Source organism: Podarcis bocagei, assembly GCF_964188305.1.
Source record: "Podarcis bocagei genome assembly, chromosome: 11".
NCBI classification, from domain to species: domain Eukaryota; kingdom Metazoa; phylum Chordata; class Lepidosauria; order Squamata; family Lacertidae; genus Podarcis; species Podarcis bocagei.
In genome coordinates, this window is record NC_138136.1 from 21,269,019 (window position 1) to 21,295,598 (window position 26,580).

General features: G+C 42.3%; 1 protein-coding gene and 1 long non-coding RNA gene across 3 annotated transcripts in view; one reads left to right on the forward strand and one right to left on the reverse strand.

Moving 5' to 3' along the window:
* Positions 1–7,479, reverse strand: part of KCNN2 (potassium calcium-activated channel subfamily N member 2) — a 94,472-nt gene extending 86,993 nt beyond the window's left edge. Inside the window, exons 1-3 of one of the 2 annotated variants that reach the window (XM_081213652.1) lie at positions 7,437–7,473; positions 4,578–5,800; positions 2,938–3,033 (exon numbers count right to left, since the gene is read on the reverse strand). In XM_081213652.1, the coding sequence (XP_081069778.1) occupies positions 2,938–3,033; positions 4,578–5,800; positions 7,437–7,458 (1,341 nt within the window). In that variant the 5' untranslated portion in view covers positions 7,459–7,473. Of the gene's footprint in view, positions 1–2,937; positions 3,034–4,577; positions 5,801–7,436 lie in introns of both variants that reach the window. The other variant, XM_081213653.1, reaches the window with a different exon arrangement.
* The window catches only part of LOC308597909, a 78,735-nt gene continuing 58,194 nt past the window's right edge, over positions 6,040–26,580 (forward strand). Inside the window, exon 1 of the long non-coding RNA XR_014013276.1 lies at positions 6,040–6,164. This is a non-coding gene — a long non-coding RNA (uncharacterized lncRNA). The remainder of the gene's footprint in view (positions 6,165–26,580) is intronic.

Here is a 26,580-nt window from a genome sequence, read left to right on the forward strand (position 1 = left end):
AAATTGAGCTTTAAAAATATATAGTGAAACTCTTCCCTACGCCCTCAATGGAAAATAGTGAAGTCAGGCTGCCTACTGATGTAGATTTATATGCTATCTAAAAGCTTTTATACCAGAACTAAAAATAGCCACTGCCAAGGCTTAGAAAAACAACACTATACAAGTGTTTGAACTTTCTATCACTAAGATATCTGGGGAGTATGATACTGGAAAGCCCAAGGAAAATTATTTGTACTGGAAGGTTTCCTGTGATACTTTTTGGAACTAAAATGAACCCTTATTTCATTCCTTAGCAAGAGAGAGGGAGAGAGAACACATTTGTTAAGCTAATATTCCTGGTTACGATGTAATGCTATTTCCTTCAGAACTAAAATATTTATTGCAACATAATTAGAGAAAAATGTTCCTGTCTGTTGTTTCTCCTAACTTATACTATGTTGATTACACTTCTTTTCAGAATACATTTAAATAGTCACAGGTAACTTAGACAAATTATAACGCAGAACTACATCATCCACAGAAGTGAATGAACTCAAATCACTGCATACATGATTTCCCCACAACTATCCACCCAAAAATAGCTAGTTGCTGCTGATTTTGTGGGCACTGACTATTGCTGTCCTAATTTTCTATCTTCTGGTCATGAGAGAGCAGGTGGATATTTCACAAGGGGAAACTAAAGGATGTAAAGGATGTAATGAGGTCATTGTGGTCAGAAAGAAAGAAAAGCCCATACTTCATTTGAAGATTTGCAGCGTACCAATAATTTCACCAGAATGCCCTGCTGTCTACAGTAGCCAGATTTAAAGGAGTACCACTGTACCACTATCACTATTTAATTAGGCTTTTAAGATACAACAACAATAATGGCAATTACTGGTAAAACAAATCATCAGTAGTCACTGACAACCACTTTAAAAAGGTAGTGAGTTTAGAAGTAATCACATAACTGTAATAAAAAGTTAATTTTTATTGCATTTACCAGCACTTTCATAAATATATCACGGGGGGGGGGGGGGGATTCACCAGCATAAAGTATTTGTAAGGTTATAACTCGCCGAACTCTTTACTTGGGTTCAAATGCTCAAGAATAAATTATTTGAACACTGATGTTCAGAACTTCGTCGCTTAACTGGTTGTAGGCAATGCTGATTTTATAACATACACAACTCAATCATTTGAATGTTTACTCAGAAGTAAGTTCCATTGTGTTCATTGAGATTTGCTCTAGGGAAGCAGGAAAAAAACTTGCACAGCCCTATATTGATTTGAATTGATTTATTTGCATATACTTACTTGCAAATAAAGATTGATCTTTTTACAAGAGTGCTACAAATCAAACATCTGTTTAAAGAAATGTAAACTATATTCCTGTTATCCATTTTAAATGCTTAGTACAATTATATTCATCTTTTTTATGACAAGCAGTAAGCTTCTTCAGGCTTCGCATGACTCCTGAGGGGATATTTTATTTGCATTACTGAAAATGATGTACTATTATTGTGATTTGAAACATATTAGCTCAGATTTACTGGGGAAGATGTGCATGAAAAAATATTGGTAAATAAGTTATGGGTTCCAAGAAAGGGAAAATGAGATTGTTTTAAATAATAATAATAATAATACTGTCTCACTTTCACACAAGCAATCCTACTGTTTGTGCTAAGAAGTATGAACCTAAAGCTGGGAGGAAGGTTTGATAAGACTGCGATCCTACTCAAGCCTACTTGAGAGTAAGTCCCATTGCACTTCAGTGGGACATACTTCTGAATAGATATGTATATATGTACATTGTTGATGCATTTTTTTAAAAATGTAAATGTTCTTTCTACTAGAGCTACAGTACAAGTTAAGAGAAACAGATCCTGTGACCTTGAGCCATACAACACACAGCTACCTGAGAAAGAACCTTCAGGATCTATGGTTTGGTTTGAAAATGCTCGAAAACACTTCACAATTACGATTGCCTATTACATGCTGGTATTTTTCTCCATCAATTAAAGAAAAAGCCTTGGTCCTTGAAAGATATTAACTATTGCTTTTATAAGAAGTTCTCTGTGATAATTGAACAGCATTCTATAGGAATACATTGTACCCTTCACACAGGACAGTATTACTACACTGAGATAGTTTTCATCCCATGCATACTTCCTTGGGTGTAAGGAATACTGAAATAAGCGTATCTCCCAAGTAAGCAGATACAACATTAGGGTGCACATAAGGGAAACCATACACCCTTACTTGTGAAGTACACAATTGTATTTGTGATACACAGATACAAGTAATTCAGTCAGGAAGACACATTTCGTAAGCAACAGAATACACTTTTTCCAATTCAGAGACAATGTCCTTAGAGGAAGAAACATATCTAAATCCTGAAAGGGACTGATCTTCCAAACTACATTTACTTAAAGAAAAAGCTAATCATCAGCCCTTTAAACAAAACTGTGCTTTGCTGATTTTAAAAAAGAATATCATTGTAGTTCATTACTGGAGTTTTGCAAACCTTGTGTCAATGATGAATTGAATTTAAACCTGCTATAACCTTTTATCCCCACCCGCAACAAGTCTATCTTTGTATAATAGACACCTAGCACAGCAGCACCAAGGTTTGACATTTGGAGGTGACTGAAGAGTCCACAATTAGTCAAATGATCCTGTATGGATTAGCATAACATGCAGTTGTTGTAGAAGAATGGGCAGGCATTAAAGCTCTTCATTTTGCATTAATAAATTGCCATTGAGGGCTAGAAAAGTACATCTAGTACATGCAGACTAGGGTACTCAGACATTGGAAGTGACAATATTGCTAGTAGCACCTAAGACGTTGCACTGTTAACTCTTTAGTAAGAACGCATCAATGCAGTCTGTTTAGTTTCACAGAAATGTCCTTGAAACACAGGTAGCAACAAGCCTCAGATCATAAGTGGAACGTACCTGAATTTCCCTTGCGTGGTATACAATAATCAGACCAAGCAGAATGATTGTAGAGAGGCTAATAAGGCATTTTAGGGCTAATGAATACAGCGACTCCTGCAAGAGAAAAATAGATGCTTTTTACACTGATCTTTGTGTCCTTCATCTTGAAGATCTCAGAGGGGAATACAGGCTACGTTTTGTAAGAAAGACCTTGCTCTTAAAAAACGACAACACCTTTAAAAGTATAGATCTTTACATTAAAAAGCAACAACACAAAACAAGATACAACTAATGAGCTAAGTGTAAACTCACTATTCTAGCAGAGCAACCCAGTACAATACTGGGAAGAGATAAACTCCTTTAAAGGCCTAGCAAAGCAACTGGGAGTGGAAAAAGTCACCCCAAAAAATGTTACATGCAGGTCTAACTACACTGGGCAAGCCTTTCTGGAATTAAAGCTATCTAAAGGGCAGTAATCTTGTAAGGGATGCTAAAACCATTGATGCAAGGCATTTAAACAGCTGGCTTTTCCAGTTATTATCTTATCAAGGCATTATCCAATTGTCTGTCCCCCGTCAGCTTTGCAGTGTGGTAACAAAGAGGCAGGGTTTTAACACACAGCTGTCGCTGCTCAGTTCAGGAGATACAAGCAGCAAGTGCCTGCATGCCAGATGCGGGGCATCATAGTGTAGAAAGCATCCACACAGCATTCATTCAGAATGTATGGATGAAGAATGTTTATGGGGAAAATCTTACTAGGCTAAGATGGATTGGCTGTGCAAGTTAGCAAGTTCCTCTGTTACTCCTTGCATAGTATGGTGTGCAATGTAGCAGATGCACGATACACATTCGTTCTACAGCAAAGCATGCATGGATGGGCATTTTAAACATCTGCAGGAAAAGCAAGCAAACTCCAAGCCACCCTGCAAGGTTCCCCAAAATAGCGGCAAAGATTGTGGCCGTAGCAATAGGAATCTCTGGATATGGAGACCGTAGGATTAACTTCCAAGTAACAGAGTTTACAGGACTGGAGCACTTGGCTGCATCCCTAAAGGCACTTCCTTGGAAGTAAATGCCACCAGAGTTTCAAAGTGGTTATCTTTTATGGGGGTTTCAAAGTGGTTATCTGCCCCATTGGAGGAAGTAAGCAATATTGAAATTAGTGGCTAAGTAAGCAGGTGGGACATTAGAAAACCACATTACTTGTGAAGCACAACTGCATTTGGGTGTGACCTACACAAAAATAGTTCACACAGCTGTAGTGGCTCAGTTTTAACATACACAAAAGCAGTTCAGCCGGGGAAGCCACATTTGCTAAGCAACAGAGCGCACTTTTCCCAATTCAGAGAATGTCCTTATGGGGGGGGGGGAGGATATGACAATAGGAACTGCTACAAAAAGGGAGAAAGATGCGGAAAGGAGAGGGAAAATAATAAAGTGGGAATGGGAAGAAGGAGACGAAAGGAATGGACGGGGTGGGGACAAGAAAGGAAATGTGGAGGGGAAAGAAAGAAAGAAAGAAAGAAAGAAAGAAAGAAAGAAAGGAAGGAAGGAAGGAAGGAAGAAAGAAAGAAAGGGGGGGAGAGGAACAGAGAAGAATAGAGGAAGCACAGCGAGACCAGGGATGCGAGGCGGGCGCTGCGAGGGGCAGCAGGTACCTTGGTGTAGGCGCCCCACGACAGCTCGGTCTCGATGACCATGACCACGATGCCGAACATGCCGAAGATGAGCGCGTAGTCGCTGAGGCGCTTGCGCTTCTCGAAGAGCGCGCGCCGGTGTCCCAACTTGTAGCCGATGTTCTGGTTCTTCTTCTTGCTCGACTTGCTGCCGCCGCCGCCGCTGTTGGTCTGGCTGCCTCCTCCTCCTCCTCCTCCTCCTCCGCCGCCGCCGCCTGAGGATCCGTAGAGCGCCAAGTTGTTGGAGTTGTTGTGCTCCGGCTTGGACACCACGATCTCCGGGCCGGCGCCGCTGGCCGAGGAAGCGGCGGCGGCGGCGGCAGCCGAAGCGCTGGGACTGGCGTGCGAGGGAGGCGGCGGCTGCGGCTGGTGAGGCTGCAGCGGCTGCGCCTCGGAGTCGAGCTCGTGCAGGTTCCTGCGGGACGAGCTGAGGTTGCTGAGAGGACGCATGACGCCGCCGTTGTATCTGCAGCTGCTCATGGCTATTTCCGTGAAGGGGTTGCTTTCCCGCCGCTGCTGGGACGCTGCTGGGTGGCTGCCTGCGCTGCCGACGCTGCTGCTGGGGCTTCCCGCCGGCTGCTGCTGCTGCTGCGGCTGGACGCTATGGCACGGCTGGTAGTAGTGGGAGTGGTGGTGGTGGTGGGGCTGGGGCTGGGCGTAGTGGTGGGGCTGCCTGGGCGCACTGGCATGGCTGGAAGGGGTCAGCTCGCTCACGTTGAGCTGGCTGCCCGGGCGCGACGAGGCTGCGGAGCACGAGAGCGGCGTCGACGAGCGCGCCCGGAAGGCGCCCGCCGCCGAAAGGGGCGACGAAGTGCGGAGCAGCAGCGGCAGGTTATCTCCCGCGCCCGACGCAGCGCCGTAGTGAGCAGCGCAGCAGTTGTTGCACTGGAGGCACGGGCTGCGCTGCTGCTGCTTGTCTTGAGCGTGGCGCTGCTGCTGCTGCTGCTGCTGCTGGCAATGCGGGTGTGGGCGCTGCTGCTGCTGCTGCTGCTCTGAGCAGAAGCCCGGCTGGAACTGCAATGGTGTTTCCATGTCAGAGCTGTTAAAGCTGCAGGAGGACCAGGCGGTGGTGCACCCTGCGCAATGCGTTATGGTCGGCAGAGGGGAGTCCTGTTGCCGCCACGACGGGCCCATCGCGGCTCCCGTAGAATCCAGGCGCCGAGTCCGATTGGTCGGGCGCACCAAAACAACGGGCATCACGTCACCTGGAAAAGGCGGGAGGGTTGAGGGGGGGGCGAGAGAGAGAGAGAGAAAGCGAGCTGCAGCGTGAGGAGGAGAAGAAAAGCGCGCGAGGAGCAGGCGCGTGGCGGGGGGGGGGGGAGAGAATCCCAGGAGCTGCGCGTGCCGCCGCCGCCGCCTCTGCTGCTGGTGGCGCTGCCAGCCACGGGGCGCGCGCTTCTCCTCTTCCCTCCTCCTCCTCCTTTTCCTCTTCTCCGCCCGGGGGGATTCCTCCTCCACCTGCCACCGCCAGACACTCACTGCAGTGGCAGCCCCGGCGGGAGGAGGGGGGGCTGTCACCAGCACCACCCGCTGCTGTTGCTGCTGCTGCTGCAAGAATTGCTCAGGCAGGTAAGGGTTATTTCTCTCCCCCCAATCCCATCCCCTCCCCTCCTCCAAACTCCCCTTAATCTGGATTGCTCCAGGGCTTTCCCCTATGAACGAAACCCACTCTATCGTCCCCAGCCCCGAAAAAAACGAGGCTGTGGTCTCGCAGCTCATCCCCTTAACACCCCCAGCTCCGAATTAAAATAAAATAAGGCCATTGGTAGCCTTATTGTGTCTGGACGTGCAGCACAGGAGTTCCCGGGGTGGTTCCGCTCGTGTGGATGTGACGTGCATGTAAGGCACTGGGCGAGGCTTTCCATTTGACTACGGATTCCCTAACGTTTCTAAAATTGCCCCCGACGGGGCCTCCTGCTCGCTGTATCAGGAGACCAGATAGGTTTAATTCGGATTTAATTCGGATCTCATGGGGGTTTGGGGGGAATCTAAGCCTTGGGCATGGAGCGCAAACAGGTTTCCCGGGTGATGTAACTGGGGGTTACCTCTAGCGGGAAGAAAGATGCGTGCATTGGGATGGGTGGGCGGGTGGCAATCCTCGAAGCACCTACGATGTATGTAATTTGAGAGCAGGAAAATGCAACGATGGTAGTAGTGGTAATAATAATAATAATAACCATAATAGCATCCGCAATAACAGCAACAACAACAGCAAGATCCCTGTCCTCAAGGCAATTGCTCCGAGTCCCATAGAGATTAGAGCAACACAACAACAGGAAAATCCAGTGCTCAAAGCCCTTGCTCTGGAGTAGCCCCATTGAAAAGCATGGAACGAGTCCGGAGTAAGAGCTGTGCAGCTTGCGGGGAGAGGGAGGGAGGGAGGGGGGAGACTGCGGAGGAAGCTTCCGACGAGGATTCCCGGCTCTGAACAAAGGGAAATCCCGGAATGCCAGTGTGAAAGGCGGTGCTCGCGCTCATTCGCGAGAGGAGGCAGGGAAACGCTTTCCCATTGAAGGAGACGGAAGCGCCCGGGGGGGGGGGAGAGAGAGGTGGGTGGGAGGGAAGGATTCTTTTAACCCCTTCGGGGCGCCTCCCCCGCACCCCATGCCTCCTCCGCGCCGGAGGGCAAGAGGGCGGCGGCCGGCGACCTTTCCCAGCAGCTGTCGCTTGGTGCTGGTGGGGAGTTGGCTGAGCCGCAGCCGCTTCCAGCGGGGCTGGGCCTTGGCGCGGGGAAGCCCTGGCAGGCGCAGGCGGAGGGAGGGCGGGAGGGAGGGGAGCCGCCTGCTTGGCTGGGGGCGGGGGTTTCCCCCGACCTCGCGAGCGCCTCGCTTGCTCGCGCACATTTACGCTTCTTCCGAAACATGCCGAGCGGCGTCCTGCTGCTGCCTCCCGTTGCTGGCTTCGGCTGCGCTTGAGGGGCGGGGGGGGGGGTCGGAGGGTCCGCCCCTGCGAGGGAGAGAGAGGAGCAACTCGGAGCCGCTGGGAGCTGTCCAGCCCGGGCCAATCCCTCTCCGTGCGGGCTTTCCTTTCTGGAGCCTCCAGCAGCGGGATTTTCTGCAAGACAGAAACACACACCAGTAATCCAGCCCGGCTGCTTGCTTAGCGCCTTTCTCCGCTCCGTCTTTTCTGCTTCTGAAAGCCCCACGGGCGTGAGGCTGTTCCTAAAACAATCCCATATAGAACTAGCCATATAGCCAAACCCATATAGCACGCAGAGAAATACCGTAGAAATATAGGCGTGCAAATCTACCGCTCATTCCAAGCCTTCCTTTATTTTAAAGAAGCACAGTCCAGTTGCAGATGCTTCCAACTTCCCTCTCCCAGACCTTTTTCTAGCCCAGGATCGAAAGCCAGCTGAAAAACCGCACTGTAAATCCTGCAGTGCAAAACCTCTTTGTGCAGAGAGAGGCGTGTTGTGACCACAGTTAGGCAGCAAAAAGGACTAATTTTGATCGATCCAGATGTTTGCATTTTATATTTGCATAGCTTGTGGCAATCTTCTTTAAATAATTTTGTTGTTGTCAGCCTTTGGCCCTGAATTGGGTTATAAAACTGAAATAAATAAATTAAACAGCCTCTTTTGAATCTGAAGATATTTGTGCAGATAAGGCGTACAGTTCGCTCTTGTTCACCAGGAGCTCTTTAGTCTAGCGACCCAAAAGAAAGGCATTCCCTTTTAAATTACCGGATATTTTTGACTCCGTTCCATTGTGTACACCAGTGCTGTAACAATTAGAGACAACCGTGGTGTATATACCATTCAGTGTTTCCATGATCATCTGCAGTGCACAATTAAAACCTTATATAGCCTGCAATTGCTTGTATTGCTTACCCCTTCGCCTGGATAAAACGAGATTGCACAAGCATTTGTGGTACAATAGGAGCGCACTCCAATGATAATAAGGGGATGTGTGGGTAAGACTTACAGGGAAGGGAGTTAAGACCAATTCACAAAATGTTCCTGCATTTCTCTAAATCTGAGCCAATATGGTTCCAAGCAGCCATATAGTCGGACAACCCAAGCTGTGAACATCTAGTCCTTGGAATTTAATGCAAACTAAACATGGGAGACCAAGATTCAATATAAGTTCAAGGTTCTTAATAAGTACAGGTTTCTTTCATGCGTGAATACTTGTTGACGGTACCTGTTTGTCTCTGCTTTTTGGTGCTTCTCACATGATATGCTGATTAATATGAAGTGAAAAAGCCACAAGAGTAGGGTCCAGGGACCCATTTATCAATTATTTTAAAAATAACAAAGATGAAAATATTTGGTGAGGTTGTCGTGTGGACAAATTGTTCAAGGTTCCTTCCCATTTCATTCATTTTTCCAGAAACATATCTTTAGAAAGATTAAATATTCTGGCCTTTGTGTGTTTGTGTGTTTTAAAACTATTAATATTTTATTGGGAACTAAAACTTGAGAGACAGAAAAACCATCCATCAGTTTTGTAGTTTCTTTTAAAAAAACCTACCTCGTGACTTTTACCAAACGTTTAAGAAGATTCATGTGGCAGGGACACTCCTTAGGGGTCAGCAACAGCCAAACAGTGAAACAGGATCACTGTCATTAAGTAATTGAATTTCTGACTTGGATCCAGTTTCCTGAAATTCTATTCTGCAGCAACCCTAAAGTTGATCACCTGCTACCATTTTGTCTTTTTTCCAGTGCCTTCAAGTAAATAATTAATTTTAACACATCCCAAAGAGAATACAATGGGTGTGCCGGACAAATTCTCTTTTGTTTCTTTTTATTTACAGAAAGGAAGCCAAAAATCGATTCACGTACAACAGCTATGCTGTTCTGAGTACCATTATTAAACCAGCAATCATATTGTCATTATAGAAGCTTGCTTTGAATTTTAAAAAAAATTAAAATGTACAGGAACACCTTACTTAGACAGAAGCATCTGCAAATCCCAGTTAATCCAGAAAAATAAATATATGTGGAAGCCATGTTTTGGTAAACTAAATTCTTCTCTGGGAATTTATGACATGGTCAGTTGTATCATGATCAGTATTTAGGCTTTGTTGAGAATGAGCCAAGCTATTTTTCTCAGCCAGATTTTGTACTGTTGAAAGCAGTGTCACTGTAGATTATAAATAACATGTTGCAACATGTTGCAAGATTATTGTAATAGCATGAAAATCAGGGTTATTATACTTATCCTTAGAACATTTAAACGGATTTTTATAATCTAGGATATTGTAGTGATTTACAGAAGAAATCACAGTCTGCTAGGTTAATAATCTGGGTTTGCTAGATTAATAATCTGAAGTATGCTTATTTTGTGTTTGAATATGTCTTTCTCTCTTATGTTAACAATCTACTAAGGCTACACTCAAAATCACACTTTCTTATAGGTGATTCTACTGAACTCTGTGAGACATATTTCCAAGTAAATGTTCATATGCTGCATTATTGCATATTAAGTATTATGTGTAGACAATTATAATAATTTAGGTTTATTTGATTAGGTGAATCACCTTGTACACTTAGTGGAAGGGATTTTATTTACTTTACTTTAAAATAGCACTTTTTAATAAAAATAATAATCCTATACACATCAAAGCAAAATAATTAAAAACGTCCTTGTTTTGAATGCATTCTGAAGTGATCTGTATCTCATAGTAGTTCACAAAGTCCAAGCTGAGAATATGCTTGAAAACCTGAAATGCACAATGTATAGTTCTACATTGAAAGAGCAATTTGTAACATTGACAACAGGATCAATGCTATAGGACACAACTCATGAAAGGATCAATACACTCTTGATTTTGTTATGTTCTACTATATGCTTCTATTTTATATTTGATGTTGCGCTAAGTTCCCTGTTTTACATTTTAATCATTTTTAGATGTTGGATGTTTTATTCCAACTTGGATGTGTAACTGAGTGTTCTTTACTGATTGGATTTTTTAGCAGATGCAGTGATCCTATATTTGCATCTATGCTATTCCTTATTAATTAATTTAGCTTCGAAAGGCAAACAAATTGAATTGCATTCTGTTGTACATATAAAACTTGATGGGTTTCCCAAGCAAGTCTCAAATGCAGCCGCAACTACGTCCCATGTGTGCTGTATTAGCATTGAATGCACTCAAATTTGAATAAATTATTTTTGTTTCTAGCTTCTGGAATATCTTATTACTGCATGAAGTCCCATTGAACTCCATGGAGCTTACTTCTGAGTAGGCATAAAAAGGTACCCCTGCCCGTATGGGCCAGTCTTGACAGACTCTAGGGTTGTGCGCCCATCTCACTTAAGAGGCCGGGGGCCAGCGCTGTCCGGAGACACTTCCGGGTCACGTGGCCAGCGTGACAAAGCTGCATCTGGCGAGCCAGCGCAGCACACAGAAACGCCGTTTACCTTCCCGCCAGTAAGCGGTCCCTATTTATCTACTTGCACCCGAGGGTGCTTTCGAACTGCTAGGTTGGCAGGTGCTGGGACTGAGCAACGGGAGCGCACCCCACCGCGGGGATTCGAACCGCCAACCTTTCGATCGGCAAGCCCTAGGCGCTGAGGCTCTTACGCACATTGAACTCCATGGAGCTTACTTCTGAGTAGGCATACATAGGATTGTTCTATAAGCCAACGGACAGTGAATTAATTGTAACAACATTTAACACAAGAAATCATTCCAATCCCAACAGCATTAATAGAAATCTCCAATCAAAGTATTTAAGTGGTTTCATTTCTATAGTTCTTGGTTCAGCTCCAGAGAGCCATGCAAATAGTATATTGTGAGCTATGCATCTGAAACGGCACCTTCCGTCTTACACATGCATGCACAAAGACACACATGTGATAATAAAACGGAAGAGAAGTTCCAAATTAATTTGTGCTATTGTGCACTGGTCTACCGTCCAAAGGAGGAAAGTGGGTAATTAATAAGAATAGTATCCAGTCATCATCTTGAAGGGGACTGGTTACTAATTAGGTAAGTACTGTGGATGCTCTGTTTTTCAAAGCCAAGCCTTGGACCCACTGCTTTTGAAGGTTTTGATGTCTCTAATGTAGTTTTAGTTATGTGAATGGTTGCACAGACCCGCTAGAGTTTGTGGACCACCAATTGGGAACCACTGTTCTAGGGTACTTTTTTATACATTTTCAGAGAATGGTGATTCTTTTTTGTTACTTAAGTTGAAAGATATTAAAAGCATAGGTAGGGTCTACAACACATCTGTGACATAAGATGCAGAACCGTAAAGCATAATTGCAAAGTTTTTCTGAAGATGAAATGGCTGATACTTGCCAATGTTCTTCTCCCAGCTGCAGTCCCTGAGTCTCCTTTTTTATTCTTTTTAAAGCAGGGAGAATGTTACATGCATGCAGTGTCTATTTAGGCTCCATAGGAGACAATCATCCAACAGTGTAGCCTGTAACTTGCTGTTTATAGGCTTGAAATATATGTCTCCTAATATATATACACACAGAGCAGCTAGCTGCTCCAAAATTCCTGCTTTTTAAAAAACAACAAAAAAGGCTTTCTAATATTTCTAAACTAATAACCGTGGACTCTAGATAAATTAAGAAAAATCATTTTGAAGGTAAAAACCAGGGCCCAAATGAAAGTCTGGCATACCAGTCAGTGCATCCTCTGCGAATAATACCACTAGTAATACTATTATTTGCCACAGTAGCAAACATAAAACAACTTTACTTTCTAGTCCATATCTGTCTAGTATACATTCCCAGTACAGTAAATATCCAGTGGCAGCCGCATGCATAAAACAAAGCTGCCTCCTTGAATGACATGGGTGAGATCAACTTGTGAACTGTGACTGAACATATCTTCCAATGTGATCAGCTGCTTTCTAACCTTTCAGCCCTTACCATAAGAGGAAACTTGTACAACACCTTTCAACAGTGTGCCAGGAAATGAAAATCTATAACTTTATTTCAGACAAAGAGCAATTGATTCAATAGAGGCCTTGGCTTTCTGGGTCATTAATAGACTGTAATTTTCAGCTAGTCAATATATTTTCGGTTTTGCATTTACACGGCCAAGCAAAGGTGTTTTCTCTCTCTCTGCCCTATGCAAACTCAGAATGTGTCTAGTCTTCCTGAGATATTTCTAAAAGTCTAAGGTACACACTCAGCATATTCAGGATTGGGCACAAAACTAGATTGTGTCTAATAGGATGACATCCCCTTGCGGAAACTGAAAAGGTTTGGGAGACCATATGGGAATCCAGTATATCCTGCCTTGAGTTTCATGATGGAAGAAAGGTGGATATAAGTAGGGGTGGGCTATTTCTTTCTATTTCTCATTTTTCCCTTCTGAAATTCAGTGTGCTCCATCTTTGCATCAGTTTGTGATTTATTTTTTTCAAAAAAAAGGATCTGCTTGAAAATTCACATGCAATTTCGTTCAAATTTATCCCAATATATGCATATATTTTTTTTGCAAGCAATCTTCACTACCGTAATACATCTTTGGATGCTATTTTCATGAATACATGTGTTTTTCTCTCTCCTAGTAAACATTTTTTGTGTCTTTTTTGTTGAAGAAGTGCATTGCAAAATTTTAAGAAATGCAAGATTCGAAGGGAAGTTGTGTTTCAGTTCATGTATTGCTTGGGGCATCGTGTGAATTTGGTAGGCTTGCATGTGAACCGAACCAAATTTCTCCCACATCCCAGACATAAGTGTACCAAATAAATAAAATATATTGGACCAACTAGTCATCTGGAAGCATTCCTGCATATATTCTTTTTCAGGTCGAGGTGTCTAGAGCAAAAGAAAATTCATGTGGCACTCTTAGGCTAATATTAACGTATCACCTCCTGCTTTTTGGAGCAAAGAAACGGGGCTGCAAGTGACCCCATATTAGTAATAATATAGCTGGATATTGTTGAGTTGGGCTGGGAAAATATTTCAAGTTCCCAGAGCAAGCCCTGAACAGAATTGAGAAAAAATGTATATAAATTCTTAGATGCCATCATCATATTTCAGAAGCTGCAGCAACGAGGTCACTGGCATATTTCCATTCCTGGCTGAAAGGATTAAATTACAAAAGGTCCTCTAAAGGTAATGCAGTAAATAAGAAATGCCTTTGAAACTATACCAACTGAGATTACAGCATGCTTGCATTTCCAGAGCCATTTGGTTTTCAAAGAATCACAGCGAAATATATTAGCCACTATGTAACAAATTTAAGTATAATTTGGGACTTGAAATAAAAGCATTTCACAGTGGTCAGCACACTTGGTGTTGAGTTCCATTAGTACAAAGTTTGACCTCTCAAATATGTGGAGACTGTCAATAACACACTTATACCTTGCATATGGGGCATCTTTCTATTCTATCTGAGGTTGCACTGGCACTGATAAGCAGAGGAAAACAGCCTTCTCGACTTCTTTGTGTGTAGTGGAAAATTTTGAAGTAATAATGAGGGCCCTCATAGTCACTTCTAAGGAGAGTAAAAATGCACACAGCTGCGTGGATCCCTATATACATGTACAGGGTCAGTCTTTTAAAAGAGGCCCCGTGAAACATGTGTTTTCTGTATCCACGGGGCCTCTTTTAAAAGACTCACCCTGTATACATGCACCCTCCAAAGAGCAGAATAACACCCAATTTATTAGAATAAGCTGGCAGTCCTTAGGAAATATTTATATATATATAGAATGTATTCAACTTGAAAAACACCCTGAGCTTCAAGAAAAGCTATTCAGCCAAACGAAATTGTTCAATCAGAAACACAAACCCTCTTGCAATGAAACGTTACCGTGTAAACTGCTAGCAATGAGCAGGAGCCCCATGAAAGGAAAGTAATTTCCAGTCTCTGCTTGATTCCCCCCCCCCCTCATCCATTGACTTCCTCCATGCTAAACTGCCGGAAACATCTGTAAAACCTGAAAGCTTCACCATCACCTCATTCCTTTGTGAAGCCATGGAGAGTCTGTCAGTAGCACAGGCACTCTGGCAAAAAGACCTGGAGCTGAACTCTCCAGTCTTCGCTCTCCACTTCACCACTGCTTATTATCATGGGTCGTATTCAGCGTGCTGCTAAGGACATAGTTCCATTGGTGCGAGTGCTTCTGCTTGCCCAACAGAGCAATCTTCCCCCTCCCTTCTCCATGCATTGTTCTGGGGGTTTCTCCCGACCCTCCAGAGCAGATTTAGGAAGGGCATGTGGAGAGGAGGGGAGGCTTGTTGCGCCAGCAGGAATCCTTGCACTGACTTTCCTTCGCGCAACAATTCGTTCTGTATAAAAAGCCTGCACTATTCAATCTAGTTACTTGACACAAGTTCCAGTGACATCAGTAGTGCATCTCAAGACTCAATGGACTTAACTATGTTTAAGCTGTTAAAAGGGCTTGAAAGTTTGGCTAGTGTACATGTGATTACATTTTTAGTCTTCAGCTGCTGCACTAAATCTGTGGTTGTCTATCAGGTGCATATGCATCTGCCTTGGCAGGTTCAAGCCTCCACAAACCCCACTGAACCTGAAACTTTCAGTGATACAACACTGCTATATGTATGTGGTTTGGCATGTTTTTATTCAAGGAGAAATAAGCTGTGTAGCTGCATTTGATGAGAATAAAACCCCATACTGAGGCTAAACCCATTGAAATCTGCAGAATTAAGTTGATTAATTACAATCTGTCTACTCAGGATCCCCCAGTCTATTTACCGTATTTTTCGCTCTATAACACGCACCCGACCATAACACACACGTAGTTTTTAGAGGAGGAAAATCCATAGGCATGCCACCCGTAGGCATTCCCTCCATAACACGCACAGACATTTCCCCTTACTTTCTAGGAGGAAAAAAGTGAGTGTTATGGTGCAAAAAATACGGTACTTTTTATTTCAGTCTTGACTCTTTCTCTCTTTTTCTTGCTTTTGATTCAGACTTTCTCCTTTCTTTCATAGTAGCGATATGGGAACTAGGTATATACTCTCTCCCTGTACGGTTAAAAAGAAGGGAAATCTTTGGGGATGGGGATTGCTGCATGAAATTTCTATGAAATATACTGTCCTCACAGTGCAAAGTAGAATTATTTAGAAAGTGGTATCCAAACAATATTGGTGCTTTGTCCTTGTAATTGTTTGTAAAAAAAAAAATATTACACTGTATTAAAGATCAAATATTTAAATATACGTTCAGACCTTATTTAGAAATAGGCATATGGAGCTAAGTAATGGGTTATTAGGCAAGATAGTGAACTTGCTTGAATGCATGTCTCTTTACAGTTTCCCTGTGTATGTTAACTTAATAAAAAATAGTTGGTCTACATTATCCTAAACATTCCTAGATCGACAGATTTTAGGGGGGTGGGAATCGGGGTTCAGCCATTTCTATCACAGCTGCTGGTTGGTTTGAGGTTTGTTTTTTTAAAAAAACCAAACTTTTAGACATATTTCCCCCTTCAAATGCAATGTATGAAACCACCAGCTTTTTGTTTTGGGTGTGAAGATTGCTTCATCAAATCCTTTCTGCATTATATCTGAGATTTTGGATTGCATAAGATTGCAGGTAGAACAGAGTATTCGAGTTGTTATACTCTATTTATATACCAAAAGGCAACTTCAGCACAAGGCAGTGTTGCCATTAAATAATGAATTGATATATTCCATCTCATCCTGTCTCTTGGTTGTCAGTTCTCCATAAAATTATTTGGAAGAACAAAGCCTGCAGTGTTCTGTATAAGAGATGCAGCTGCTACATGATTGCCAGTTTAGAAGTATTTTCCAGCATTTGCTTGGGCTCATTACTAATTCAATGGAGTCACTTTAGCTCTGGCAAGTTCTCGGTTCCATGGTTCAAGAAGAAAATAGTTTCTGAATAATAGGTGGCACCATACCAACTCCCGAATTTAAAAAGGTTAGATTTTAGTGCTTGAAATATAAATATAAAGGTTCACTGTAGGCTTAATGGAACATTTTCTATAGCCCATGTTTAAAAGGTTCAGCTAAATTTATCCATAGGAAGGGGAAAAAATGCCTACGTGATCCTCTCTCTTGCCTACCCGAACATGATTTTTAAAGCTTCTAAGGGAAAATGCTTTTTATACAAAGGAAAGGAATTCATATAATCAAAAGGAAAAACAGTGGTGTTCTTCCTTAATCCCAGTTGCCTGTGCTTGTTAAAGGTAGTGATTTAATCCCACCCTCTTTATTAATTTTATATGTTGAGATTTATTTATTGAAATGTAGAGCACGGGAATGCTTTTTAACCACAATGCACTTATTCAAAAAGCTCACCACATAATATATTTCATCTCTATAGCTTACTATTTAATCAATGCTATCATAAATTCCAGTGGAAAGGGAAACACCATATGAAGAGACAAGTTTCTCAGTATAATAAGAACATGACAGTAATTTATTGAAGCGCTAAGCTATCAGTACAGCGCAATACTAAGGACATGCAGGTGTTATGTCATCGGATGCTAAAATATTGCACATCCTTTTTTATGCATTTGTTGCATCTATGAATAAATATTTACATATGGCTGCATTTCCTTTCACTAGTTTTTAAATGTTTGCATGGATTTTATTTTGATTTGGAAGAAAGCATGCCTATGGGATTCAATTCAGTAAATGATCATTAGTAAGATAAATAAGGCTAAATATTCCCATTTTTATTTATGCATTTGTGGAGAAGTTTAGAATAGGAGCAGTAATGTATATATTCAAATACGCCTTGTTTAAATTTGTTCTTGTTTAAATTTGTTTCCCATGTTAACTGTATCAGGACGCAACCACTCCTTTTGCTTCACTTCAATATGTCTAGTTTGTCCAAATATGAAGCTGTCTTTACAAAGGCTAGCTTTTTTATTGATTTATAATTGGCCAATATAAACAACTCCTTTATTAATCTGAAAACGCAAGTTTTCAGATCATTAGCTGCCATATAACATAAATTATTGATTTGTATAAAACTAATTTAAAACATTTTTCCTACTGTTTCCCCTAAATAGCCTTCCAGGCAGGTTTCAGCACAAATTAAAACAATATAAAACAACAACAATAAATAATTCACAACCAACCAAACCAAAAGCTGATTAAATAATAGCAAATAATCAACAGTACAGCAAGTGATAAAAAACATTTTTTTTCACAATTGATACTCGTTCTTTAAGAAGCTCAGGCGAATAGGAAATAATTCACATATTTAAAAGATGGCAGTGTGCCTGGGGAGGAAATTCCAGGGCTGGGGAGGTGGGCACCACAGAAAATGTTCACTCTTGAGTTGCTTCACTTCTTAAGGCAAGCGTATGCAGAGAAGGATACTAAATGAATACTTCTAAATCGTATCCAAAGCACATGCCCACCAAAAAACCCTATATAGTTAGTTAATGTACTAGGTGATTTTTACTGTGGCAACAAAGTCCTGAACTGCCCACAACGAGACAGCATTGGCATGGATGCTGAAGGATATAACCCATGGGTAGGCAAACTAAGGCCCAGGGGCCGAATCCAGCCCAATCGCCTTCTAAATCCGGACCGTGGATGGCCCGGGAATCAGCGTGTTTTTACATGAGTAGAATGTGTCCTTTTATTTAAAATGCATCTCTGGGTTATTTGTGGGGCATAGGAATTCGTTCATTCCCCCCCCCCCAATATATAGTCCGGGCCCCTACAAGGTCTGAGGGACAGTGGATCAGCCCCCTGCTGAAAAAGTTTGCTGACCCCTGATATAATCCTTGTTACTTGTCTGAGACTAATTTGGTTATCTTATGCATCACTGTTATTAGAACTACTGCATGCTACTAATATATTTATCGGCAAGTGAGAAACAAGAGGTGGACCTGTCCATTTGTTCCCTAATATCAGCCATATATCTCAAAGCAAATATAAACACTTAGGCAGCTGTGAAGCAACTACTACCTCCAACGCCCTGCCATTTGCACTGGTCAGGGCTGAAGATGGGGCCGGGGAGGTATTTCAGCTTATTTTTGTGCACCGGCTGCAGGCTAGCACATCAGAAAGACCTACATCAGGCTCCTCTTGGGCTGCTGGACTCACTTAGGAGCCAACAGAGGCGTGTCCTGTCCAGCTCTGACTCCAACCCACCTCCGTTCTGCCCTATTTCAGGGCTTTATCCTGGTTAATCCCTGTGGGAACCTGTATATGCTTTCAGCGGTGGTAGAGTCTTTACCCTCATCAGCGAAGATCCACAGAAGGATGTCTTCATTTAATCCCCAATCATTTTTAAAGAACTGTGATTCTGAAACATGGTACATTACAAAACAAGATGAACTGATTTTTTCCCAAGGTCCCCTAAACTTAATGCATACACTTTCTTTAGAAATAACACATAATTGCTACTAGTGCGGTGACACTCGTCAAAAGGAAAACATTAACAAAAACAGCTTGAGAGGAAGAGCTAATAGAGGTCTGTTTTTGGGTGGGAGGAGGAGATCGACGAAATTTGTTGGAAAAATAAAACAAAGTTGAAGAGAAAAGAGACGTCCATCTTTCCTTGCATTCTGAGCAAGTTTTAAAACTTTTAATTAATTCAAATGGGGTTAAAACACATGGTCAGAAACAACCCAGAGGAAGCAAGGCCAACAGCAAGAATAGGTAGAGGCAAGGGTGAGACGTGGAAATCATGGGTGGAGTTTAACCAGCATCTTCACCGGATGGAGCACTCCCAAAAGGACATAGTGAAGCGCTCCCTTATTTAGACTGTGCTGAGAGATAACCCTAAGTTATAATTGGCTTTAGCTTTGGTTCATTGAAGAATTCAAGAGCCTACTTGTATTTTAAAGAAACCATAGTTTGTTTGTTTTTTGTCACAAATGACCTCAAAGTTGTTGACATAAAAATAAATAAAACAATCTCATTACAAATCACAGAACACAATTAAGATAGTAGTAGAATAACAGCCAAAGATTAAAAATATCAGCAATATTGATAATAAAACCACAAAACCAGTGCGATAAAACAAAACAAGTCTCAAAAACACTCAAACCATAGCCACCAAGAGTAAAGTAAGTTTCTTTTGAACTCCCAAAAAACGAACACCCATGCCTTCAGAAGGAAGGCAGTGTTCCAGAATTTGGGCACTACTACCATACCAAAGCCATTTGTTTCTTTCTTTCCTAGAAGTTGACTTGAATTAAGCCAGAGTAAAAGAACCAACCACAATTGATGCAAGCTGTAGGTCAAAAACCAGCTTCTAACCATGTACATTGCTATCCTCAAGCAAATCGCCAATTGTTGGCTGGGGAAGTGGTGAATGGGAAGATCAGGGAAAAAATGTTGTTGTTTTTTGTTGTTGTTTCCTGTTGAGGGACAGGAAGTTGCTTTTTTTAAAAAAAAACTACATTGGAAATTAAGCAGTTAAAGGGGGCACAGCAGGGGCAGTTATTTTCCTAAGATGCAGGTCATTGTTCACAAGCCTACCTGCTTTATGGTACTATTTTACTGTACAGCTTAGCCAGAGACAAAAATAGAGTGTTTTAGTATTAGTAATGTCTTTGCATCATATCTGGGAGGAAAATGTTATTTTATCCAAGTGTACTATTTCACGCAAAGCACAACACCATTGACTCAGGATGATTTACTGAAGCTTACTTTAGGTTTTTGTATTGCAAGGAAGACTGAAAATTGCCACCTACATCCCATTTCCCTTCTCACAGAAGCATCAATTGCATGTCACTGTCTTTTTCTAAATATTAAATTCTTCAGCTGGCTCTCTTAAAAAAACATTATTGAACTTTACTCTGTCCTTCGCAGAATGCTGCATCCTTCTTAAAGAAGTACTAGTCATTCTCAGTCATAGCTCAATGGCATCCTGCTTTGGAAACCAAAAGCCTCACATTTTCAGGGGCTGGCATCTGCATTTGGAAGAGTGATGGTGCAGATGATACATACCAAGTCAAGGTTCGCAAAAGGTTTAGGAAGCAGAGGCCAAAGGGAATGCTGAATCCTGAATATTTCCATTCAAAACAGACGTGAAGCTTCATCATTTCTGAACACACAGTTTGGGGGTTTTCAAACTTTCTCAGTCCTAGGGATAATTCGAAGGCATAAATAAATAAATGTTATACTGCATGTGTTATTCTGAATGAACAGCATTGGCTGCTTATATGCTACCAAGCCTAAGGGTTGCAGGTGGCGCTGTGGTCTAAACCACTGATACTCTTGGACTTGCCAATCGGAAGGTCGGCGGTTCGAATCCCCGCAACGGCGTGAGCTCCCGTTGCTCTGTCCCAGCTCCTGCCAACCTAGCAGTTTGAAAGCCCGCCAGAAGTGCAAGTAGATAAATAGGTGGGAAGGGAAACGGTGTTTCCGTGCGCTCTGGTTTCCGTCATTGTGTTCCGTTGTGCCAGAAGAGATTTAGTCATGCTGGCCACATGACCCAGAGAGCTGTCTGTGGACAAACACCAGCTCCCTAGGCCTGAAAGCGAAATAGGGGCTGCAACACCATAGTCAACTTTGACTGGACTTAAGCGTCCAGGGATCCTTGACCTTTTAAGCTTTCTACAACTTGGGGGCTGGAGACCTCAGAGAATGCTTGCTCCTCTACAGACCTGCCCACTTGTTAAAATCTTCAAGGGAGGCTGTCTGAACCGATTTTCTTAACTGGGGTCCACTGTATGACAACATAGGGGACCTTCCAGGTGGTGGCACCCTAGCTTTGGAAATTCTTCCTTTTTAAAGATATGATCAGTACCCACTCTTTTAACCTTTTGATGCCAGCTAAAGACCTGGTTGTTCACTCAGGGTTTTGGCAGACCACAGTTTGATGTTTATCATAGTTGGCTGGTTATATTTGCCTTGAAGCTTATACTTGTATAATGTATCGAGATTTGCTTTAATTTTTAACCCACTATAAAATCAATTGTAATAGTTCCCAATTCCACAGGCAGCAATGGCAGAAAATAAATTCAATGGGTTTTAATCAACCAAGGTTTGCTCAGAGTAGACCCACTGAAATGAATATGGCAAGTTAGGTCATTAATTTCTATAGGTCTACTCTGAATTGCATGCCATCTAATTATTTAAGTAATTACACCTGATTTTATAATAAATAATTTTCCCCATTACTAAGAGTTCCTCATATAGACTTGCCCATTAACTATTTAGATGCTTCTGTGCCTGAATAATTCCAGTTTCATTTAATCACCTATAGGCAGCTCTGTGTATTAAACTATCTGTAAACTATTTCAAAATAATGACAATTCCCCAAAACTGATGAAATGGGCTTCTCTGGTTGCCATTGGTAACTAGAAACTGTGATCCCAGGTGATCCCAAATTCCTTCATTTTCTCCCAGCAGGAAAAATCTTGCCCTTTAAAAAGTCCTTTGAACATGTTACATTCAGTACTGACCAGACTAACATCAATTACCATGAAGTTTTGCAAAGCCTTTCCCAAAGGGCTCTTCCATTTGCACCTAGACAAGACCCTGTAAACTAGGAGAATTTAACTCCTAAGAAATAAGAATTAAGACCTCAATAGCCAGCATATGCCCAGTAAATACAGCCTGACTTCATTTACCTTTTCCTTGCCCTGAGGCTGCAGCAGAAGAAAAGTTGTGATGTGGATTTTAATTAGATGCCTACATTTGCAGAAGTTGCAGAATAAGCCTTAAAAGGTACTTTTGTACAGACTGTATCTGAAAACTAAAGGGTCAAAACAAATACAATATCTTGTGACACAAATGCAATTGTTGCAACATATAGAGCGCAACAGGCTGAATGTTTGTAATAAAAATGTTTGGTTACTGTACTTCCTAACATACGAATCAAGTCCAGGATGTACACCATATACAATCCTTAAGCAAGGTATATTACCTATAACGGGGACCTTTCCTTAATCTGCATTGGATTTAATTAAATAGGTTATATACCTTGCTCTCATTCTCTGGTTCATGGGGTCATGGAAAGTCAAACACGACTAAGACGACTAAACAACAACAAAACCTTGCTTAAGGATTGTATATCATGTACATCCCGGACTTGATTCGTTTGTTAGGAAGTAACCAAAAAAAATTGTTACAAACATTACCATCCAGCCTGTTGCGCTCTATATGTTGTGACAATTGTATCTGAAAACTGTGCAGGACCACTTGTGATTACTCCATGGTTTTTTAACAGTATCTTTTTTAAGATACTGTTTTTAAGATTTTTATATATATATAAAAAGAAGAGTATCTATTTTCTGCACACTTTCATGGGCTGAGCTCTAGCAGTGAAACAAATCCTAACAATCCAGTGGTCAAATTGAAAATAGAGAGAATGATTAAAAAACGAAGGTTCACCTTCAAAGACCTGGGCAATTTTGATGCAGATATTTTCCAGTTTCAGCAAAAAGAATTTTTTTAACTTGCCTTCATTAGCCAGCTAGATTTTATGTTTCTATGCACTCTCTTGAAAATACACCAAGTTTTTAAAAAGAAAGAATTCAAACATTTTCTTCCATAGGTCTTTAAAAAAAAAAGTAATCCCAGAATATTTGGGCTATTTAACCTGTGTTTCTGACATTAGGATTTTGTTGTTGTTTTTAAATTTCCATATGACCGAAAATTTCTGTAGGGTAGTGATTTTTGTGAGCTTAATTTACAAGTGTGCTCTACGTATTGTGCATTTATAAGTCACTTAGTCTAAACATGTGGGAGCAGACAACATTTTTGTCATATTCTAACTTTTGAGGCTTATTTGCAAGGCTGTAAGGAAGGCTCTTTGGGACTGCTGGGTTTATAGGTATTTTTGATATGCCACTCTCCTGACTTTGGTTAGTGCCTTTATTTTTTCCTAACATAATTGAGACTTGAAGCCATTGCCCTTGAGCACTCTTGACATTCATGCCATGGTGAACAGAACCGTAATGAGTCCCTCACCAGCCTTTCTTGTCTTGTTGAAAATTAATCCAATTCCTACCAATGGAAGTTGAAACTTAACATGAGCTCCCAAAGTACCAGACCACTTTTCCAGGGTAAGAATTGTGTATTGATTTACAAATTCGTTTAGAAATGGATTTGGAAAGTTCGGGTCTGCTTGTCAGTCATAGGTAGCCAATTAAATTTCATGAAGGTCTGAAAAGTCATGACAGATTGGTGACTGGGCCTGAAATTCAGCTGTTGTTCCATTTGCACAGAGATACTATCATTTGCACTGTCGCATGGTTGACGATCCATAAACCCTGAGCTAGAAATGACAGTTTGGGCTGGACTACTCCACCATTCATCTTTATCTGAACTACTGTTATGCTGGGAAAGCTGGCCTGGAATGACATAAAAGACCAGCAGAAAATCTGTCCAACTGATTTTAATGGTTTAGCACCAGCTCAAGCACACTGTGGGCTCTATATAAATATGTTGAAGTAGCATTAGGAACAGGGACGCGGGTGGCGCTGTGGGTAAAAGCCTCAGCGCCTAGGGCTTGCCGATCGAAAGGTCAGCGGTTCAAATCCCCGCGGCGGGGTGCACTCCTGTTGTTCGGTCCCAGCGCCTGCCCACCTAGCAGTTCGAAAGCACCCCCGGGTGCAAGTAGATAAATAGGGACTGCTTACTGGCGGGAAGGTAAACGGCGTTTCCGTGTGCTGCGCTGGCTTGCCAGATGCAGCTTTGTCACGCTAGCCACGTGACCTGGAAGTGTCTCTGGACAGCGCTGGCCCCCGGCCTCTTAAGTGAGATGGGCGCACAACCCTAGAGTCTGTCAAGAGTGGCCCGTACAGGCAGGGGTACCTTTACTTTTACCTAGCATTAGGAACACTCCTTAGAAAGAACTTGTTTAGTTCAATAGAGTTCACTGAATTAGTTCAAAAATCTTTTAATTACACTTGAAAGTAGTTCCTGTAATTGCCAAGAGAACTGACCATGAATTAAGTTCATTTTGGGGTAGAACTTCAAAAATTTCTAGTTCATCTTCAGGTGCATTCTCTTATATGTTTGCTTTGTTTGTTTTGCTATTTAAACTCTTTGGGCCTTTAAGCTTAAAGATCACAATGGTTGGTGAAAATAAATTAATTCACATGCCACTGTGCACGTTTTGATGTTTTCTTAGTCTTAAGTAAATCTTATATTTCAGCATGGCAGGTTGTAACATTCTAAATGCTAGGAAAAAATGCTGAGGATCATTTGGATGATATTGAATTGAACTGTTAACTGATCATGAACCAAACAAGTTAATTTTGCAAAAGGACTAGCATGAACAAGTCTTTACCTTTTGGGCATGTTGAACATGAACTAGAACTAGTTCCTTTTTTAAATGAACTTTTCAAGCTCTGGTTGGAAGTAATGCTTTATACTGTCTTGGGCTTTAAAGTCTTTCATACTAGTCTTTCACAGACTGTATATGATTTTAAGGATTTACAGCTGTGCTCGTAGAAGGACCAGGCCTGCCTTATTGGCACACATAAAGAAACAATGGGTGATGACCCAAAATATATTTTATCTCAAGGTTATTCTGGCTCATTCCATTTACAAAATTATTGATAGTCCAGCACACAACCAATTTCAGAAGAAATAGACATTTGAGTCATTCGATGGGATATCGTCACATCCTTTGACTTAACTGGGTCTCGGCTAGACAGTGAATTATTTTTGAGTACAGCATTATGCAAAGCAATGAATCACAGAATTGTACAGTTGGAAGGAACCCTGAGGGTCTTCTAGTCCATTCTCCTCGTCTTCACTTCTGGAAGAAAGGGGGAGAGGAGAATGTTTATTATTAGCAATTATTTGCCCAAATGGCTTTCCATCTCCGCCGTATTAAGCAGTTGGTCCCTTACCTTTCTCCCCCTGATCTGGGCACAGTGATCCATGCGACAGTCACCTCCAGGCTTGATTATTGTAACTCGCTCTACGGGGCTGCCCTTGAAGATGACCCAGAAACTCCAGTGGGCGCAGAATGCCGCATCGAGGCTCCTTACGGGGTCCTTGCCTTGGGGTCACATTCATCCAGTGCTTTACCAGCTGCACTGGCTCCCGGTGGAGTACAGGGTCAGGTTTAAGGTACTGGTTTTGACCTTTAAAGCCCTATGTGGCCTAGGACCCATGTACCTACGGGACTGTCTCTCCTAGTATGCCCCGCGGAGGACCTTAAGGTCCACAAATGACAACATTTTGGAGGTCCCAGGTTGCAAGGTGGTTATAATGGTCTTGTCAGGAAACTGACATCAGAGCAACCGGCGAAGGAGAGGCTCTCGGATTCTGCAGGGGAAGGAACAAGCACAAGGGGGAGACGCAGCTTGGTGGAGGGGGAAGGAAATCAGCGTAACACCAAGGAGCCAGGAGAGCAAATGGGAGAAGAGGTGGAAGGGCTCCGGGATTCTTCCTTGGAAGTCAGTGAGGAGAGCCCTGGTCCTCCACTACCCACGCCCTCCTTGCGCAGGAGACTCCCGTGCAATGAGAGGCGGAGACGATTGGGAGTCAAACAACTCTTATGCTGGCAACGGTTTAAGAAACACCCACAGACAGACTCTGCGAGCGACTGAGGCAGCCGCGCTGAGATGGGCTGTGCAGTCAGGACGGTTTAACCCAGGCAGCCAAGCTCCCAAAGGGGACAATTTACGCACGAGTAACTCCAAACCATTACAGGTCTCAACTAGGGCCAGGGCCTTTTCAGTACTGGCCCCAACTTGGTGGAACGCTCTGTTACAAGAGACTAGGGCCCTACAGGACTTGACATCTTTTCGCAGGGCCTACAAGACAGAGCTGTTCCGCCTGGCCTTTGGTTTGGACTCAGTCTGACCCTTATGTTTCCCTCTCCTTATGGTCTCGATTTATCAGCTACTTTTAAAATGAGGCTACATTTTAACCTGTATTTTAAATTGGGTTTTTTTTTTTTCTTTTTCCCCTATTATGTTTTTACTGTGATTTTATTGGTGTTAGCCGCCCTGAGCCCGGCTCTGGCCGGGGAGGGCGAGGTATAAATAAAATTTATTATTATTATTCTAAGCAATTAAAACAACAAGTTCAAGTCAGGAGATAAGGAGAAAACTTTTTGAAACAGGTGTATCTTCAAGAGCCAGCAGAATGCCAATACCAATGGGGCCTCCCATATTTCATCAGGG